General features: G+C 46.1%; 1 protein-coding gene across 7 annotated transcripts in view; it reads left to right on the top strand.

The window, feature by feature from the left end:
• macf1a (microtubule actin crosslinking factor 1a) overlaps positions 1-19,494 on the top strand; it is a 131,233-nt gene that overhangs the window by 86,658 nt on the left and 25,081 nt on the right. For all 7 annotated transcript variants that reach the window (XM_086062443.1, XM_086062441.1, XM_086062442.1 and 4 more), the window contains 4 exons: positions 17,252-17,413; positions 17,493-17,663; positions 18,593-18,759; positions 19,260-19,419. In XM_086062443.1, coding sequence (XP_085918569.1) covers positions 17,252-17,413; positions 17,493-17,663; positions 18,593-18,759; positions 19,260-19,419 — 660 coding nt within the window. The remainder of the gene's footprint in view (positions 1-17,251; positions 17,414-17,492; positions 17,664-18,592; positions 18,760-19,259; positions 19,420-19,494) is intronic.

Genomic DNA, 19,494 nt, shown 5'->3' with positions numbered 1-19,494 from the left:
GGCAAAATGACTATTTTTTAGAATCTTTGTGTTATTGTGATTCACCATTATAAGAGGCTGCAACATTCCCCAAAACTAGAAAAAATATTTTTATTGGTTGTCCCCAGCACGAGCCTCCCAATATCTCACTCCGTGGAGCGCACCTTGGAAAGTATATATTTAACTAATTTACTCGCAGCCATTTTCACTGAAGCAACCCCATTCGCTCCAGGCTGTTCTGCCCACAGAATATTGTGCTCTATTGCTATCAACACATGGAACCTACCAAAAGAAACATTAGAGTCTCTTTTTTTCATCAGGAATGAGCAATTAGCATTAGAATATAGCTAAGTTTTTATCATTATTCACAAACCTGTTTAAAACACTGTCAAAAAGAGATTGTTGCAACATGGCCCTGGCTGATCTCTTATACTCTGATGCCACCTGCTGGCCGCTTTTGTTATAACTACCATTGCTTTACGCGACCTTTCAGGTCAGAAGCTGCATCAAAGTATTCGGTATACTCTAGCATATATATATATATATATATATATATATATATATATATAAAATTTTTAAACGTATTTATATGTTTTGGGGTTTGAATGAGTTGAGGAAAAACTGTTTCACCAATCGCCATGAAATTGGGTGGACATGTCAATCACAACAGGATGCACAAAAAAGTTTCAAGGACCCATGCCCAAAATTGAGCAGGAAGTCAGCCATTTTGGTTTGAGGCATTCTGGACAAATTCCATGGCTCGTATGTTAACAAACGTTTGAATTTGGGGACGGCACCTTCAGCCTTTTCCCATGCGTATCCACTCAATTTTGTGTCGATCACTGAAACTGGTGCCCGGGGGGAGATTTAGTCAAACGTTCCACCAGAAATTGGCACTTATAACTTGTTGCTGCTTTGTGATTGGACCATTTAAATATTGAACGTGACCATCTTGTGTCCTTGTGTTGCACTTGAAAAAGTGTAGCCGACCACAGGAATGTGCATACAGGCACCACTCTTTGCTTTTTTATGACTTTTTTTTTTTTCTCACAGGCCTGCATGTTGCCCTTTCGGTCGCCACGCCGTCACGAAAGAGCACATTTTATGGCTGTGATGTCACTTCCTGTGTGTGTGCGAGCGAGGGCCCAAGGAGACATGATGATAAGTGTCTGTGTGTCGTTCTCCAAAAGTGATGGATGGCTCGTATGAAACGCCATTTGAAACATTCCGCCATGCTTTTTCTTTCTCCCGGCCAGTGAGAGAAAAAGAAAGAAAGCTTTTCGGCTCGCCGCTGCGAGCACGCGTAGGAGGACGGAATAGCGCTGGCCTCCATTTTCAGATTCTCATCTTTTCTCCTCATTCTGACAAACTCCCACAAACGTTTGCTATTGAACTAAAAAGAGCTGAGTTTTTGTTTTGTGGTGAGTTGTCAAACTTTTTTGTAGGCGTACTCATGATAAACATGCCTACCAAATTTCATGTTGCTAAGGCGAACTGGCTTGGAAACAGATAGAAATAGACTTTTTTCCCCTGATGAAAGAAGAGACTCTAATCTTTCTTTTGGTAGTTTCCATATTTTTATATCCATAGAACACAATATATTGTGGGCCTTGCAAAATCAGTCAAAATCCAGTAAAACAGCCGGAGCGAAGGGGGTTGCTTCAGTGAAAATGGTTACGAGTGAATGAGTTAAGAATAGCAGACAAGATTTCTCATTATTCTTCCAATATGTGGGGCAAAGTGTGCTCAAACTTTTAACAAAGCTATTAAACCCCCCCCCCCCCTAAACTCCCCATTTACCCCTATCCCTCCCATGTCACTCCCCATGTGCATGTAAGCGATCCCCCTCCATTCCGAAATCTGTCTGGCCTCCCCTCCCCCGATGGGCCCTTTTCCAGTCCACAGCCATGATGTCATCCTGCCTCAAAGAATGGGTGGGGTGCAAAGAAGGGGGGGGGGGGTCTCGTTTAATGGGGGAGGGAGGGATTGAGGTGCGCCTATTTCCCACCAGACTATCATTTAAACATGGCCGCCGGATGCTTCTGATTCCTTGCCGTCTTTTTCCGGACGGCGCAAGAATCTCAGCTGTCTGCACGCACGCACACACACACGCTTACACATTTTAGGGTGTGGCATCAGCCCCCCCCACTCAACTTGTGTGCAGCTGACAGGCTGACACAGTTAGTGAGTGTATGGCTACAGTTGGATATTCCCAGGACAGGCTAATTGTGTGTGCGTGTGTTAAATGTGCTTGTTTTGTGTGTTTTTGTTTGTGTAGGTGTGTAAATGATAACAGCACATCTTGCACCCCCACTTTCTTTTCACGCTGTTCACCTCCCCTGCTAACATGACTTCATTCTCCACCTCGCCGGAGTCTCCATGGAGAACCTTTTAGCCAATGAGTCATTGTGACACACACACACACACACACACACACACGTACACACATGCAGTGTCTATTAGATAATGGGTTTAAGCGCCGCGCTAAAGTGGGTCAGACGAGTTGTGCCGTCCCCTCCGCAAAGCTGGAAATTGACTGGAGAAATTGAGGCAAGAGTAATTGGATGCTACCTCCCGATCAATCTTGGAGTGAAGCGCAGATTCTTAAACACGTTTTAATCTATCATCCCATTCACTCGCCGCCATTTGGAAAACAGGCTGGATAGGGGCACTCGAGGACCAAAACTTGAGCACCCCTGCTCTAGCATGGAAAAAAAAAAACCCATTAAAAACGTATAAATACGTTTTTGGGAGTGACTGAGTTAAGTTTTTTTTTTTTTTTTTTTTTTTTTTGAGGATAGTGTCGAAGAACTAATCTGGGTAGCCGAGTTATTGATTGATCAGAAGGGATTTCTGTGTCCCACCATCACACCCATCTGTAGGTGTGTGTGTGTGTGTCTTTAAGGGGGGGGGGGGGGGGGCTGATGATGTCACTTGGCTAACATCATTTCTGTAAAACTTGATTTGCCTGCCTGAATGTATCCTGTAATCCCGTGTCTGTCTCCTTCTCTATCGTCTCCTGTGTGTCAAATGAAGAAAAATGGCAGCTTGTCATGCGCTATGATTCAACTAAATATTTCAGAAATGTTGTGTGCGCGTTCCACTTCCAGGTTGTGTTTTGCCTCAGCTGTTGTGAATTAGCTGTGTATGCCAAGACTCAGGCCCGCCTACTCACTTTTTTTTTTTTTTTTTCATTTGCAATGAAATTTAATATCATCTTTTGTCTTGGAAGAAGGTCAACTATTAGGAAGGTCCGTGTAGTGTCCCTTTATTACACACACACACACACACACACACACACACACACACACACACACACACACACACACTCTTTTTTTCATTCTGTGCGTGTGTGTTTAAGCACAAGCGAACTGTCAAGTCTTTACGACGTGGAAAGTCCTCACTGCATTATTCACACGTGCGTCTCAAACTTGGTGCGTGTTACATACCGTGTGTGCGCGCGCGTGCGCGTGTGTGTGCGTGTGTTGACATACTTTCCATGAAGTTGTGTGTCCGTGAGGAATCAGGCTACTGAGTTAATGTTCAACTTAAGGCAAAGAAGAAGACGACGAGTCAGGAGGACGGAGGTTTTTGAAAAAGAGCGCGTTGTCGCTTTAAGGGCGTACGTGGACAGCAAAAAAGGAGGCTCAGCAGCGTTTTGCTGTTATGTAGCAATCAATAAATAAATAAGTAAATTGCATCTATATAGGGGTGCGAGCAAACCTTTTATTTATTAATTTTTTTAGATCAGTGCCAACTAACGATATTTGGCACAATAGAATTTAGATAACAGGTTAATCGGCTGATTAATTGAAAAATATATATAATTGATCAAATAACTTTGTTTTGGTCACGCTTACAGCAATAAAGACATGAATTACAGACAGAACATTTGACTGTTTTACAATACTTTCGTATTTGTTTTATTTCACAACAGCGAGAAAAATTGGCAGATTTGATCATTATCTGTGTTACGTGTTGTAACATATTTAAAAAAAAAAAGGTTAAAAAAAATCTTCAGATTATTGCGATTTAAAAAAAAAATGCACAGAACACAACTACTTATTATACTATAATTGTTTTGTTTTTTTAATGAAAAATAATCTTCAGATTTTTGCGATAAAAAAAATGCACAGAACACAACTATTTATTACTATGTCGCACTTATTTTAATGTTTCATGTTAATTTCTGTTAGCTCATCCTCAGTATTGTGCAAAACGCGTTAAGCATTAAGCTAATAGACTTTCATTTGACAAAATAGTATTTGGCTTCACATTTTGGTGTTTTGGTTGACTGTACGGGTCCGTTTTATAATCTGAGATGAAAAAGTGTCAACTTCCTGTTTGATAGTGGCAACACGCACTTGTTGAAGTCGAGTAGTCCAGGCTTGTATGCTCTTCTTTGTGTGCAGTTACCTCCCCCAGGGACGCAGAGCTGTCATGATGATGATGATGATGATGATGATGATGTAGGAATGGAGATAATTAAAGGGAAGCCCTCGCCTAATCAAATTTAGGCTTGACCACATCCCACATCAGTGGGGGTCAGACGGTCACTGTCAAAAAGGGCGGAGGCGGGACAATGTGTCATTTAAATCAGTTTAATCCTTTTATCGCCTCTATTGTCCTTTTAGCACCTCCACTTATGCGAGCCGCAGGCGGAGCCTTGGCTTTTTGGAATTGCTTTGTTCCTTATTCATACGTTACTCTTCCATCAACTTTTGAAGGCTTTCTCATTATCAAATTGAAACAATAACACATTTAAGCCCTTGAAGCCTGTTTTTCCATCCTGAAATTTGGTTGGCAGATAGAGCATGAATAGACCAACACAAAAAAGTCTCCAGAAGCTATGCTGGAAAAGAACAAGAGGTCTGCCATTTTGGTTTGAAGTGGCCATTTTAAGATCATTTGGGTCATTTTCAGGCAGGAATTTTTTTTTGAAAATTTGTCCCCGGATTTAATTTCACTTAGCAACATGAAATTTGTTAGACATATCTATCATGAGTAGACCCACAAAAAAAATCTCGAAGAAGCCATACCTGCAAAGACACAAGAGAGTCTGCCATCTTGGTTAGAAGTGGCCATTTTAGGGTCTTTTTTTGTTCATTCCAGAGGTGACAAATTTGTCACGGAGATTTTTTGAAAACCGAATCTAGTTTGACTTCGCAACATGTCTTATCATGAGTAGACCCACCAAAAAGTCTCAAGACTCCACACCTCAAAGACACAGGAAGTCCACCATTCTGGGAAGATTCTATTCTTTTCCCATTGTGTATTGTAGGAGCCTGGCAGCAAAGTTAAATGACTCCCCATAAATCACAAAACTCTAATAACACAACTCCATAAGGTCAGAACTTGACCAAAATGTCTTGTGTGCGCTGGTGGCACCTTAAGAGATTTATTATAGGTGCCCTCTACAGTAATAACGCGCCTTCGTAGTCCTCTGTCCGACTTCCACTTCTCTTATTTTCACCGTCCTCACACGCTAATAAGTCTGCTTTGAAATGGTGGAGGAAGTCTTGTGGGCGCGCAGCTGATCACGCGAGATGTTGCGCATGTGTGTGTGTTTGTACGTGGGTGTGTGCAACAAGGCGGCGACAAACCCCTTTTGTTTCCAACGAGACGTTTGCCCGAGACGCAGCAGTGGCAGCTGCAGCGCAACTGACTGTGTGCGCGCTTGTGTGCCCGTGTTGGCAGTTGCAAAGAAAGACTGGTGTATTTAGCACATTTGACATGCAGGCCACGGGTGCGACAGACAGTCGAGTGAGGCTTCTGTACTGGTGCGCGCTGCCGATGCTGTGACGATGGTGGCGAGGGCCCGAGGAGTTTGCGATTGCTTGTGTGAAAGGGGCAGAGGTGGGTAGAGTTGCCACAAATTGTACTCAAGTAAGAGTACTATTACTTTAGAATGATATGAGTCAGGCAACAATAATAAGTAGTCCTCCAAATATTTTTAATATATACTTAATTCATTTGATATTGACTCATTTGCTCCCAAAGACGTATTTATATGTTTATTTTTATGCTAGAGCATACAGAAGACTTTGATGCAGCCTCCGAACTGAAGAGAATGCTTGAAGCAATGGTAGTTATTACAAAAAAAAAACGGCCAGCAGGTGGCAGCAGAGTATACGAGATCAGCCAGGGCCATGTTGCAAAAAGCTCTTTTTCCAGTGTTTTAAACAGATTTGTGAATAATGATGAAACTTATTCTAATGCTAATTGCTGCAAAACGGAGAGAAATATACTTTTTTGTTCCTGATGTTAAGAAGAGACTCTATGTTTCCATGTTCCAGGTTTCATGTTTCTACAGCAATAGAACACAATACTCTGTGGGCCTTGCAAAATCAGTCAAAATCCAGTAAAACAGCCGGGAGCGAAGGGGTTGCTTCGGTGAAAATGGCTTCGAAGTACCGCGTTTTACTGTGGTACGTGAGAGAAATCACACTTGAATGCCCCAAGCATCCCGGTCTGGGAGCTAACTAAGCTAGCATAGATGCTGCTACTTGGTGCACCAAGGTGGCGGAAGCGCGCGCGTGTTCCTGGGAAGCCTGAAACTTTAGATAACGTGGTGAGAACAATGTGGCAGCGCTTCAAGGGGGGTAGCAGGTTACTGTGTTGCCACTTGCTTGGGGTCTGCTCCCCATGTTTTGTGTGGAATTCTGAAGAGCCAGACCACTAAACCCCGTCCGCATACCCCACCCACCCCCACCCCCACCCGGCCCCTCGGCCTCTCCCGCTGACGCCCTCCCTGGTCTCCCCCGGCCTGGATTGAGTTTCAGACGGGAATGCGCAAGTGGAGCCTGTGTGTGAATCACCCACTTTTTGTTCGCGTGTGTATTTAATGCACTTAATTGAAGCATAGGAGGAGCTCAACAAAGCCTGGACTGTTGCTTTGGCGGTGGAAAAGTCGCTTGTTAAATCATGTGTCAATTCTTCTTCTGCTCCGTGTGCGCACGCACTCCCAGTGGAGCTTTTAGGGCGAAAGTGGACTGAAGTTTCTGCTATAGCGAGCCTTGTTTTGCTTGACTTATTTATTCCTCCTCTAATTGTTTGGCGTGTTGCTTCTCCGTGGTATTTCCTAAGCAAACAACTTTCTCTCCAGCTCCGATCTGTTGTTCCCTTTTTATTTTATTTTTTGTGCAAGACAGGAAACCGGCATGATTGGAGCACTTCCTGTGTTTTAATACCCGTGCAGGAAACAGAACAAACGGAGCTGAATTCAAATACAAGCAGCGAGAGAGAGAGGGGGTGGGAGTTAGAGAGAGAGAGAGCGAGAGTGAGATTTTTTTAGCAGCTGCAACCCATTTGAGTTGCTGTGCGGCGGCCTGAGAAGAGGCAGAGGGAGAGAGCACAGCTTGGCAGCACACACGGCAGAAAGAAAAGAAAAGGAAAGGAGGAGAAAAAGGGGAACTGCGTGGCACTTTGTTTTCCCAGAGAGCGAGAGAGAGAGAGAGCAAGAAGCGAGCGGAGCGTCTCGGGATTTTGTTGCACTAACGAGGAGGGAGCCCGTCGTCAGTAACCCCAAAGGGCTGGCAGCGGGGCTGGGAGGGTCTGTCTGGGTCTTTGCCTCCCTTGGTACCATCCCGACGCTCATTGCCTGGATTGGGATCCAACACCCTCCCGCCCCCCTTTTCCTTTATTTTGATCTCCCCCTGTGAAGAACCTGCCTGCTTCGGAGTTGCTGGACCACTTCTCCCCCAGGAGCTGTGGGATAAACCTGAGATGAGAGAGAAATGAAGCCACTTTGAAACTGGGATTTACCTCCAAGGGGACAAACCCTTTTTCCTCTTTTGTTCTTCGTTTTAAGTATTGGACTGTTTTTTTGTTTGTTTTTTTTCTATTTCTGTGGCGCTGAGCCGTCTTGGAATCCTGAAGCAAACCCCAGATTCTTTGTGACGGGAGGACGGACAGTAAGCAGCATTGACATTCTTCTTTTGCACTTTCCACATGCTCGTTCCTTGCAGATAAGCGCGTGGCTTTTTGTCACCTTAAAAGGAGACTTTTACACTTCCCTCCCCACTGCACGTTGCCACCTACACGGGGGGAAGCAGCATGCCGGAGCTCAGGAAGAGCCGCACAGCAGCCACAGAATGACTTTTTCTTTCTGACTATGGACGAGGACGTCATCGCCGCGCTCCTCTCTCGTCGAGGCGACACAAAGGGATGTTATCGCCTCGCTTTGGACTTTGCGCCTCCGAGAGGCGGAGGAGATGACGACTCGTTCTTCCTCACTCAGCGCCGGCAGCCTTCGCTCCTTTTAAATAAACACGACTTGTGATTAATATGGTGCCGAGAGGGAGGGGGCCGCCTGTGTCTCTCCCTCGCCGGTGCCACGCAGCATCACACAAAGACCACGCAATTGCACAGCTGTTGAGGTGACATAGTGGATGAGACCGTTCCCGGGGACTTGTCCAGCTCCAAATGTGCTCTGCGGTTTTGTGGATTTCTTCAGAGAGACTGTCTTTTTGTGTGTTGTTTTTTATTTGCCACCTGCTGCAATTCAAAGGAACTTGTGCGGCACACCAAAGCCAGTGAGGGCAACATGGGGAAGCCCCTGAGTCGACCCGACTGTCTCCAGCAGAGCCCCCGCTGCCTGGGCAAAGGCGACGAGGATGAGGCCTATATCGAGGACTGCTACGTCCCACAGAGGTCCATTTATGACACCATGCGCATCAATGAGCAGATTGATCAAGGGGCCAAACTGTGCCAACCTTCGCGGAGTACTCTGGGCTCGGGCGGGGAGATACGAGGCGAAGGGAGCACGCTGTCCAGCAACGGAACTATCGGAGCTGACCTCGGAGGTGTTTTTGTCTCTCGGGCTGTGGAAAACCCCGGCGGAGCCAGGAAACTGGACGAGAGGGTGATTTTTGATGCCCTAAAACTAACTGGCGATGCTCAGATTATTTCACCGCCTGTGGGCATCTTGAGTTCAGGTCTGACTAATCCACCTTCGGTGTCCGCTTCAGGAGTATCACTGGTGGCCAAGAGGCGTCATCAGGCCGGAGAGAAGCGGGACAACCCGAACCGTCGCTCTTGGAAAGCTTTTATGCCGCCAACTTTTCCAGAGTTTGCAGAGAGATTGGAGTTTGCGTCAGTCGAATGTGCAGAAAAGCGTTCGTCGGCGGCAGGCCTTCCTCACGCTCCTCTTTCTCACCCATCCACGCCGACCTCCTACACCTTACTTCCTACCTTACTTCCTTACACGCCCTCGCCGTCCTCATCTGCCCCTCACACGCCTCCCGTCTCCTCCTCACCCACCGTTTTCCCTGTGCCGACGCTCCTGCAGCATCCCAGCAAACCAAAGCAGCTTCACCCTTTATTGCACAAACAAGCTAAACAACGTGACCCGTTGTCCTCACCTTCCAAAGACCCGGGGCTCACATTTAGTCAGAGCCATAGGACTTGTGAGCAGTCCTGCCAGCAGAGCCCCCCCAAAAATGCAGGCCACAAACGAACTATAAGCTCTTCTAAGAGCAGAATTAAGCAAATTGCTGAGGAACCTGTTGAATTAGTAAAGACCTCAGATTCCGAGAGGGATTCCCCTCTTTTAGAACAGGACCAGGGTGACGATATGCCTCTCCTTCCACCAAAACCAGTCTTCTGCCCTCCGACCAAAGCCCGCACGTGGCCCCGTGGGATGACACCAGGAAAAAAGACCCCAGGGAGCTTGAGGCACAACTTTCCCATTCTCCCACCTTTGCCTCCCCTTTTGGGTGAGGAGAGCAGCCAGGACGAGGAGTCACTTTATCTGCTGGATCCTCCGTCGCCATTCTTGAAGGAAGACGAAGGGCTGGCATATAGAGGCTTGCCTCTGTCCCCCTCTATCAGTCAGTTGGGTGGTGACGACAGTCTGCTTGGGTGGGGAGGCAATCTCGGAGAACGCACAGCTTCTGAGCTCAAGTTTGAGGAGGACGAGCGTAGAATTCTTGAGGAACTCGAAGAGAAAGAAGAGCAGTCAGATGTGGAGATGCTTGAGAGGAGGGAGGACATATGGAATCTGGAATGGGCTAAAGCAGAGGAAGAGAGAGCTGAACGAGAAGAGCGAGAGTGGGACGCAGTCCTTAAATTGGATAACAGGGAGGTGATAGACCAGCCATGGGAAACATTGGAATCAGAGGGATGGGAATTAAGCGGCTCCGCTGGACAGTGGCCTGTGTTAACCCCCCCTGTGGGCTTCGGAAGCCCCGAGGCACCTGGCGCGTCGTCCTGCCCTAGTTCTGAGGCTGAATCAGATGACCTGTTCCTCGAGCTGGAAAGACGATGTGAGGAGGAGGAAGGGCATGAAGGAGTGGAGATGAGTGTAGACCCCGAGCCTCTTGATCCATATTCTCGTCCTTATCTAGAGGAAGACGAACAAGAGGAAGAATCCATTCATGACTGGGAAAGTTGTGAGGGGACCCTTCCTTTAACTGAAACCCCCTCTGCAGAGTCACATGTTATTGACTTCAAAGACTTTGACTCGAAGCGTGCGCAGGACTGTGAAAAAGAACACTGCTTCATTGATGATGATGAAGATGTTGTCCATTGTGATTATGAAGTCGGGGACGAGGAGAGGAGTTTCCCCACAGACTCAGCTCTTGGTTATCAGCAAGAGTCCGACTCCAGCGGGACGTACACCTTTCAGCCAGACAAAACCGCCACTAGCGAGGCAGACTGTGTAAAGGAAATACCAGCAGAGGCTGAGACGGACCTAGACAGCGGGGCATCATCACAAGGTGATGCTCCGTCTCCTCAGATTCCCGTGAATCCATTTGCATCCGAGCAAACACAGCAAGGAATGGAGTTAAAAGAAGACATGTTTGAAGCTGACTTAGATCTTTTTGATCAGTCGAGTTTGGACAGCAGTGAGGGAGCTCTTGGGGATCACTCCCATGAACCTCTGCACACACGGGAAAACACAAAAGGGTCTAAACAGGATGTTGACGGTCAAATTTCCTACCAGGATGCCTTGGTCCCCTTTGAGGAGTCTGATGGAATGTTCTTTGAGGCGGATGTGCCTGGACAAGACGTGGACTTGGAAACTCCAATTGAGGTGAAAGCAAGCACCCCAAAATCAGCCTCTGTCCATCCTCCATCCCCTCCGCTCACAGACCCGTCTTCAAGTTTACCCCAGTCCCTCTTTGAATCAGACTCTTTTCCGCCCTCTGAGGTCACACACTCGAGCCCTGCATCCTCTTTATCTCGGTGCCTCGTTAGATCCGACTACTGTGCTGCTGCCTCACATTCTAAAGACTCAGAGGCCTTTGTAATATCAGATAGTTTTGTTTACCTGGCAGTGTCGGCGCCTCCACCGCTTTTAAATGAGTGCTCCCCATCCCCACTCGAAAGCTCCAATTCCCCAAGCCCGGTACCCGAACCACCCTGCTGCTCAGGCCAAGACGAGGACGAGGAGGGCCCTGTCCTCTCCCCTGATAGTTTTGTTTACATGGCAGCACCTGAGCGGCCCAAGCCTGGCCCGTCGGATGTCAGCTCGGCCTGCGGGGACATCCGAGATCTAGACTCTTATTCGGAGGGCACTCAGTCTGGGATGGATGGTGTGGAATTTGTCCTGGGCTCTGTTACGGGAGAGGACAGCGACTGGGAGTCTGAAGACTCTGCTCTGGACTTCCCGGCGTTCATTTCCAAGGACCCCGTCTGGGACCAACTGGAGCCAGGCCTGCTACAAGGTCTCTTTAGTCAGCCTGAGACCAGCATGGTGGAAGATGAATCCCTGAGGGGATCCCCAGTTAGTCCCACTGGAACCACCACGCCAAGTGAGAGCTCTGCATCAGACGGTGGATCAGTGCAAGAATTTTCCGACACTGAAACGCAGGACGAGGTATGCCGCCATTGAAATGTTTTGTTCTTCAAAACGGGCTCAAGTTATGCAGACGCCGTTGTTAGTGCGTTTGCGAGCGCGGGGCAACTTTAACCGATTGCAACTCGATGCTCTCCGCTTGTGCGCGGCTGCCCTGAAGTTGTATGCGTATTTGTGGCGGGCATTTGGGTGGGAGGTCAGCGCTAATCTACGTGCGGTGGGGGAGGGCGCGAGTGTGTGAGCGATCAAGTTATTTATGTGCGTGAAGCGACGAGAAGTGTCAGCCTGCTTGTTAAGGTTCATGTCAGCTTTAGAACGTTTTGTCTTGTCGTGACTGACTCTTTGCCCGAGTTCACAATTGCTCGGGTGTCGGGCGTGTCCCTGGTGGGTGGGTGTCGTGTGCGGATCATTTGAACTGTTTTGTTTTGTTTTTCGCATTGAATTCGGTGACCACCGTAAGTGTTCTTTGTGTTTACCTGTGTGAATATGACATTTAACACAAGAGCAGGAAGATGAACATGTCGTTATGTTTATAATTACATGCGCGATAGTGTTTGTTCTCGTTGTGGCTGGCCTTCTTTTTTGCAGCGCAGCATTTAGCGCAGCAGCATGTGGTGAGAGCTAAAAGTATTGTCCAATCTCCGCTCGCCAAACGCTAACCGCGTGACCCCTGCGAGAGATCTCATCCAATTAGATGTAACACAGAGACAGGCAGGCCTCGATGCCACACTCGAGCGTTTGTATGATAACTACAGGCTTCAAGTGCATTTTTCATCTGGCACTTTTGCGTGATTTGTTTGTCGCCGTCGCATCAGTCGCCATGTCCGCTTTCGTCTCGGCTTGAACGCGACAAAACGTCTGTGCGCGCTCACCGAGGACAACGATGCTCTGCTTGATAACATCAAATGGTAAAAATCACGAGGAGAAGCATCAGCTGTTGCTCCTCAATTTTTGAAAGGACGCTTAATAGAAGACTTAAAGTTCCTTGAGGCTCTAATGTGAGTCTACTTATGGTCGAGGTGCCTACCAAATTTCTGAAACTGGCTTCAGGGACTTATTCTCGAAAGAATGTTGTGGTTGTTTTATGAGAGTTTTTTGTTTAATAAGTCATCATGACGCTAAAACGACTGCTTTGGAACAAAATGGCAAACTTTGACTTTTTTTTTTTTCTGAGCCTACTCGTGATTAATGATTTGACCAAATTTCATGTAGCTAATTTTAACCAACTTTGCCGTCTGAACCCTCCCCCAAAAAGTATTTTTCAGACATTCATTCTGCAGATTTTTTTATTTTTTTTGATTGGACGACATGCTAATGTCCCAAATTGAACGTGATTATAATGGACAATGAACACAAAAACACCAGAAAATGCAAACATTTTTGCTGGTTTGTCAAAGGTGACATTGACGCCTGCCGTGTTATTAAATCCTTTTTAGGCCTCTTGTCAACTGACCCCCCCCCCCCTCAAACACTCTCTCATCCACGCTTGGATGCCTTTTGTTTATGAGATAAGGAGGTGAGAGCTAACCAGTGTGTGCGTGTGCATGTGCATTCGTTCTCCCGCTAGCTTTTGATACCAAGATAAGAGCAAACGGGCTGGCAGGCTGGCGCACCAGCAGAAGGCTTTTTGGTTTCATTTAAAGGGCCAGCGCGCTTTTGTGTGCCCCGCAGACACGACAGACACGACAGACTAGACAGACAGATGGACGTAGCATTAGCATGCTGTTTGATTGGCTGGAGGGTGCAAGCGTACAGACGGGGGCGAGCCTCACGTTCGCTCTTTGACACCTGCAGAACATTTCAAGCATCAAAATTGAATCGTCGTGCCACATTTCGCTCATATCGGCAATTGATGGACGTGACGTTAGTTTTCAGTGTTCTGGCCTCTCAAAAACTCAAATAGGGTCCAGACATCGCTTAGGTGTGCGCTTCATACGTTTGTGTGTATCTATTGATGTGATAATTCAAACAAGATGAATGCATGAAAGCCACAGCCGGGAAACATTGATCTCGCGCTGGACGTGAACGAGCTGGAAATGGGAAAGAAAAAAAACAAAACTCAATTCACTTTTTGCATATCCTTGCAAAAACACGGCGGCGAGACTTCAAACGCGCAACCTGCGGAGAATGGGGGAAGGCTCATGCATCGTTATCGGCGTCACGTCACGTTGTCGGACCCGCGGCTTGTTTTCCTCGCTCGGTGACGGCAGGAAGGATGGAGGGCTGAAAGGCAGGAAGTGAGTGAGGGCGACCGGGCCGCAGGCAGGAAGTGAGGAAAAAGAGGCTTAAGACAAACAGTCGGCCAAGCTGATAGCAGAGACGTTTTTCGATTCGGGTCATGGAAAACAAGTGCAATAAATGTCATTTTTGTGGAGGCCGCGGGTGGTGCCCAAGGGCTTCCTGTCTTACTCCAAAACTCTGAATGATTACTTTTTAGTAAAAGGAAGTTTGTTAGGTCTGTTAACCTTTGCCCGAGGACTAACCTTGCTGAAAGCATTTTATTCTCCTCACTTTATTGGCATCAAACAACTCCCACATAATACTTCCGATTTACACCGTTCAAATTTCAACAAAAATTAACGTTAAATATCAACTTTTCCCCATTCATTATCATGTATACCAACTGACTATTATAGTTCCACTTTCCCATCTAAATGAAGGTACTGCATGCCTAGGTGGCGCTAGAATGATGATGATTTTTTTTTTCCTGCATTTTTCCGTTCGATATCAATAGTTCCATTTCTCCATCTAAATGAATGGAGGGTACTTTCAGATTAACACTTTTCCATATAAAAACTTGCATCAAAACTTCACACCTCCCGGGTTCAAGTGTTCTTTTTATTAATGTATCTTTTAACTACAATTAATACTTTGTAATTTTCCCATAATTTCTCTTTCAATTTACTTCATAAGCATTCAGCTTGGCATTCGGCTATTAGCATTTAGCTTAGCTTTCAGCATTCCCATGCAATTTCTGCAGAAATTGCACATAGTCTAGTTACCTTTGACCTCCGACTCCTAACATTAAAATGATGCAATTAGACACAAAGCCATCTAAAAAGTCGCATGTGGCAAAAATGAGTTTGAAATGCTTGAACTATCTTCAACTGTCATCCCCTCTGAGCCAAAACCGCAAAGTTTGCCGGCGCGGCGCACACGCGGAAACCAGGATGGGGCGGAGGCGGTTAACGGAGGGGAGGACGACAAAGGATGTGAGGAAGAAAAGATGGAGGATTGTGCGTGGGTTGTGCGTGCGCGCGCGTGCTGGTGGAGGAATGGAAGAATGACAAGTATGTGGGACATTTTCCACAACGCCGCTTGTGTGTGGACTGTGGCCAGAGGGAGGAGGAGAAGTCAACTACAAAGTACGCCGAGTGTACACACACACGCACGCACACACACGCAGGGTGGGACGGGTCATGGCCTGCTGCTTATTGTTGTTCCTGGTCCGCACATTTCCTGCGCCAGGCATATCCACGCCCGGCACCGCAGCACGACACAGCTGCTTCTCTTTGCTCATTCACGCTCGCACATCTACGCGCATGCAAGTGTTAAAGGGGAAGTCAACCTTTAACATTTCTTGACAATAAATAATATGTTATATGTGACCTCGCTAGTCGAAACATGACATTCTGATTAATATTACAGTTGTGGAAAATGAGTTATGAAGCAAAATCCAGCCCATTTTTTTTTTTCATCTCATGGGGCGGCCATTTTGCCACTTTCTGTCGACTGAAGATGACATCACAGTTGCTCAGGCAATGACCAATCACAGCTCAGCTGTTTTCTGAAGTTGAGCTCAGGTTGTGTACCTGAGACCCGAGCAACTGTGATTTGTCATTTTTGCTCGACAGTAAGTGGCAAAATGGCCGTCTTCTGACATTGATAAAAAACTTTTGGATTTTTCTGATTAAATTATATTCCACTAACGCAATATTAACCTGAATACCATATTAGTGGGGCGTCATACAGTCTCAAAACAGTTGGGTCAAAAGTAACCCAATTATGGATAAAAAAAATGGGCCGATCCATTTTATGAGTCAATTTGATCCAATTTTCTAAAGTACACACACAAAGTCATATAGTTGTAGAACGCAACTGAGCTCACAATTTTTCATGCTTTATTTTTTATAAAACACTCTTTCTTTAATCATATACATATATACAAAAAAAAAACTGTGAACATTTCAACAGCAATGTACAACAAACACATTTTCAGTTGATGTGAATTTATTTTAGGGATCATTTTTTAGCTGGAAGTGATATAACAAGTAAGAGGCTGGAAAGAAACGCACACACATACACATATCTTCACAGGTGTGTACCTGAGTAACACAACTGGTTACAGATGTGTAATTAATCACGCATAAACACACAGAGTCTTTATTTATCCTCAATGATTCCATTGCATATTATCTATCACGCGATGATACTCCCAGTGTGTATTTGAAAGTACACACACACACACACACATGCAGTGTTTAGTCATACTAGGAACTCGACCAGTCACGTCATAATTCACATTCGTTTATAAATAAAGTTGTTGCTTCAAAAACAGCCAGAAACCTGCAAACTGTTTGATTTATTTTTTCATTTTCCACTCCAAAGAAATCCTTCAGCAACTTTCCGTTGTGCTTATTGAATTAATATTAGTATTAAATCATGACAGGCTTGTTTTCAGGCTCTTAATGCAGCCTATTTTTCTCTTGTTGTTGACTTAATGGAAGTGTGTTTTTGGTTGATGTTATCAGAGCTCAACAAATCAGATTAGCCAACTGGCTATCTTGGATGCCTTTTTTTCCCCCTCCTGACTGTTTAATAACAAGCGTAAACAGCAAAAGGAGTCAGCAAAGGGTTAGAGAACCAAGTGGCAGTTATCCAATTCATAACAAACAGTTTTTTCCTCCCTTGACTGAGACCTTTAATTCATTGGAATACACCATTTGACCATATTATTCAAATGCTACATTGTTCTACTTCGTGACCCCAGATGTGCATGTACAGTACATACGGCGTCATTTATGCGTTAGCGGTCATGAATTTGTGGCCTACACAATGGGTGCAAATATTGCTGACTCATCTTTTTCCAGCCAACCCCCTTACGCTCCCCCTGTCCCCCCTTAATCCCTCGTAATCCCCTTCTGCCGCCCTTCCCAGCCTCCTTTCTCCTCTTCCCACCCCTTGTCTGTCTGCCTTCAGTCCGTCTGTCCCCTCATAGGTGACTTCTATATGTGGAGAAAAGATAGTGTCGCATGCGCGACCGATTACTCTGCGGCAGTTGTTGTTTCTTTCTTTCAGTGAAGGCGAGCGAGTCATTAATAGCCAGGCTGGAGTCGCATGACTTGAATTGAATTGTGAACTTGCTTGGCTAGAAGTTCTGAACGACTTGACTCGAAAAGTGCAAATCTGCGAATATGTGTCGAACCCTGGCGGTGACTTAATTTAGACTCTTTGTGTGTCTTGACCGTTCAGGCTCTGGAACGGGAGCAAGTGGACGGCGTTCAAGCCAAGCTGCAGCACGTCAACGCTGTAGGCCAGGGTCTGATCCAAAGCGCCGCCAAGAATACGGACACGCGGGCGCTGGAGCACGACCTGGATGAAACCAACCAGAGTTGGAACTCGCTCAACAAAAGGGTAACCAGGAAATCCACGGCAGAAAAACCCGGAACGACCGATCTCTGGAAACGAAAGTGTAAGCGTGTGTGCTCGACAGGTGGCCGAGAGGATCGCCCAACTGCAGGAGGCCCTGCTGCATTGTGGGAAATTCCAGGACGCCCTGGAGCCGCTGCTCAGCTGGCTGAGCGACACCGAGGAGCTGGTGGCCAATCAGAAGCCGCCGTCGGCTGAGTACCGCGTGGTCAAGGCCCAGATCCAAGAGCAGAAGGTGGGACCAGGATCTCACGCACACTTTTGTAGTGAAATAAAAAACAAACACATTATCTCATTTGCTCCCAAAAATATATATATAAATATGTTCTATTTTAAATATTACCATGCTCCCAAAAACGTATTTATGCGGGGGTTATGCTAGAGCATACATAAGGCTTTGATGCAGCCTCTGAACTGAAGAGAATGCTGCCAGCAGGTGGCAGCAGAGTTTGAGATCAACCAGGGCCATGTTGAAAAAAAAGCTCTTTCCCCCACTGTTTTAAACAGATTTGTGAATAATGATTAAACTTAGCTATATTCTAATGCTAATTGCTGATACAAATATACTTTTTTTCCTGATGAAAGAAGAGACTTTAATCTTTCTTTTGGTAGCTTCCATGTTTTTATAGCAATAGAACACAACATTCTGTGGGCCTTGCAAAATCTGTCAAAATCTAGTGAAACAACCGGGAGCCAAGGGGGTTGCTCAACATTCATATTTTATTCATATTTTTCTCCAATCCCATACTGTGCTCCTCCCTTATGACAGCAAAACTATTATTGTTCCCTCATCCTGCCTTTTTTCCCCCTAAGAAAATCTGGGTGACCTATCAGGCTTCTCTTGTTTTTTTTTTAATATCTCGTGAAACTGTTAAGTGAATTGTGTTGCTACGTGCATGTGTAATGAGAATACATTTGATTCCATTCCATTCTGCATACAATTTAAAACCGTGTTAGTGCTCAACAGGCAGGCAGGAAGTCCTCATCTTCATTGTATTTATTTACATTTATTTCCTGTATTTGTGTTTAGTCATCAATCATTTTTGTTTACGTCTACCACTCGATTCGAACCGCACACTGAGATATGTTTGCAGCGCTTTCCATGCTCTCATTTCAATCCGAAGCGCTCTAAATAATTACACTCTCTTGTGTTTCCTCGTCCAGCTGCTCCAGAGGCTGCTGGACGACCGGCGGCCCACCGTGGAGATGATCCGAGCCGAGGGCGAGCGCATCGCCGCCACCGCCGACCTTCAGGACCGAGAGAAGATCCGGGGCCAGCTGCAAAGTCTGGCCGAGAGGTGGAGCGACCTCCTGGACAAGGCCAGCTCCAGGTACCGGTTTGTGGTTTGTGGTTTGAGAAGACGGACGATTCCTGACATTTACGAACATCTGGTCAGGCTGTCATGAACATGGACTCTCTGGATTCACTTTAAACATAAGTTAAAATAGTGCGAAAATAAAGGAAGGCCCTCTTGAAATTGCTTAGGTTTATTGTTATGTTGAGACTAAATTAATGGCCTATGTTGAATGACTTCCAATATTACAAAATGCAACACCTTTCCCATTTAAAAAAATAAATAAATAAGGAGCACTAATTCAAGAAGTCTTGTGATTGACTAGAATGATCTTACAATTAGGGGTTACAGCATCACCTGTTCCTGTGGCATCTACATAACACATTTTAATTGCCTCACAGTATAAAAATAACTTTTTTTATTATGTGCACACACTCGAACCGTTTCTTAAAACAGCTGGAGGACCCAGAGTTTGGTCTGAGCTAAGTAGTAGAATGCTAAGAAAAATCCTCTCTCTCATCTTTGGGCATCATCAGGCAGAGGCAGCTGGAGGAGCTGCAGGTGTTGGCGCTCGACTTCCACGAGGCCCTGGAGCCGCTCGGCGAGTGGCTGAGTGCCACCGAGAGGCGCGTGAGCTCCGCCGAGCCCATGGGAACCCAGACGGCCAAGATCAGCCAGCAGATCGCCAAGCACAAGGTAAGCCCCCATGCGGAACTCTCCTGAGAACGCTACGAGCACACTCACAAGCATCTTTAATATTTATTTAAAACG

Source organism: Leptonotus elevatus, chromosome 19 (assembly GCF_054856555.1).
Source record: "Leptonotus elevatus isolate MCC_2025b chromosome 19, RoL_Lele_1.0, whole genome shotgun sequence".
NCBI classification, from domain to species: Eukaryota; Metazoa; Chordata; class Actinopteri; order Syngnathiformes; family Syngnathidae; genus Leptonotus; species Leptonotus elevatus.
The sequence above is the reverse complement of the archived record's forward strand: the minus strand, read 5'-3'. Positions and strand labels throughout refer to the sequence as shown.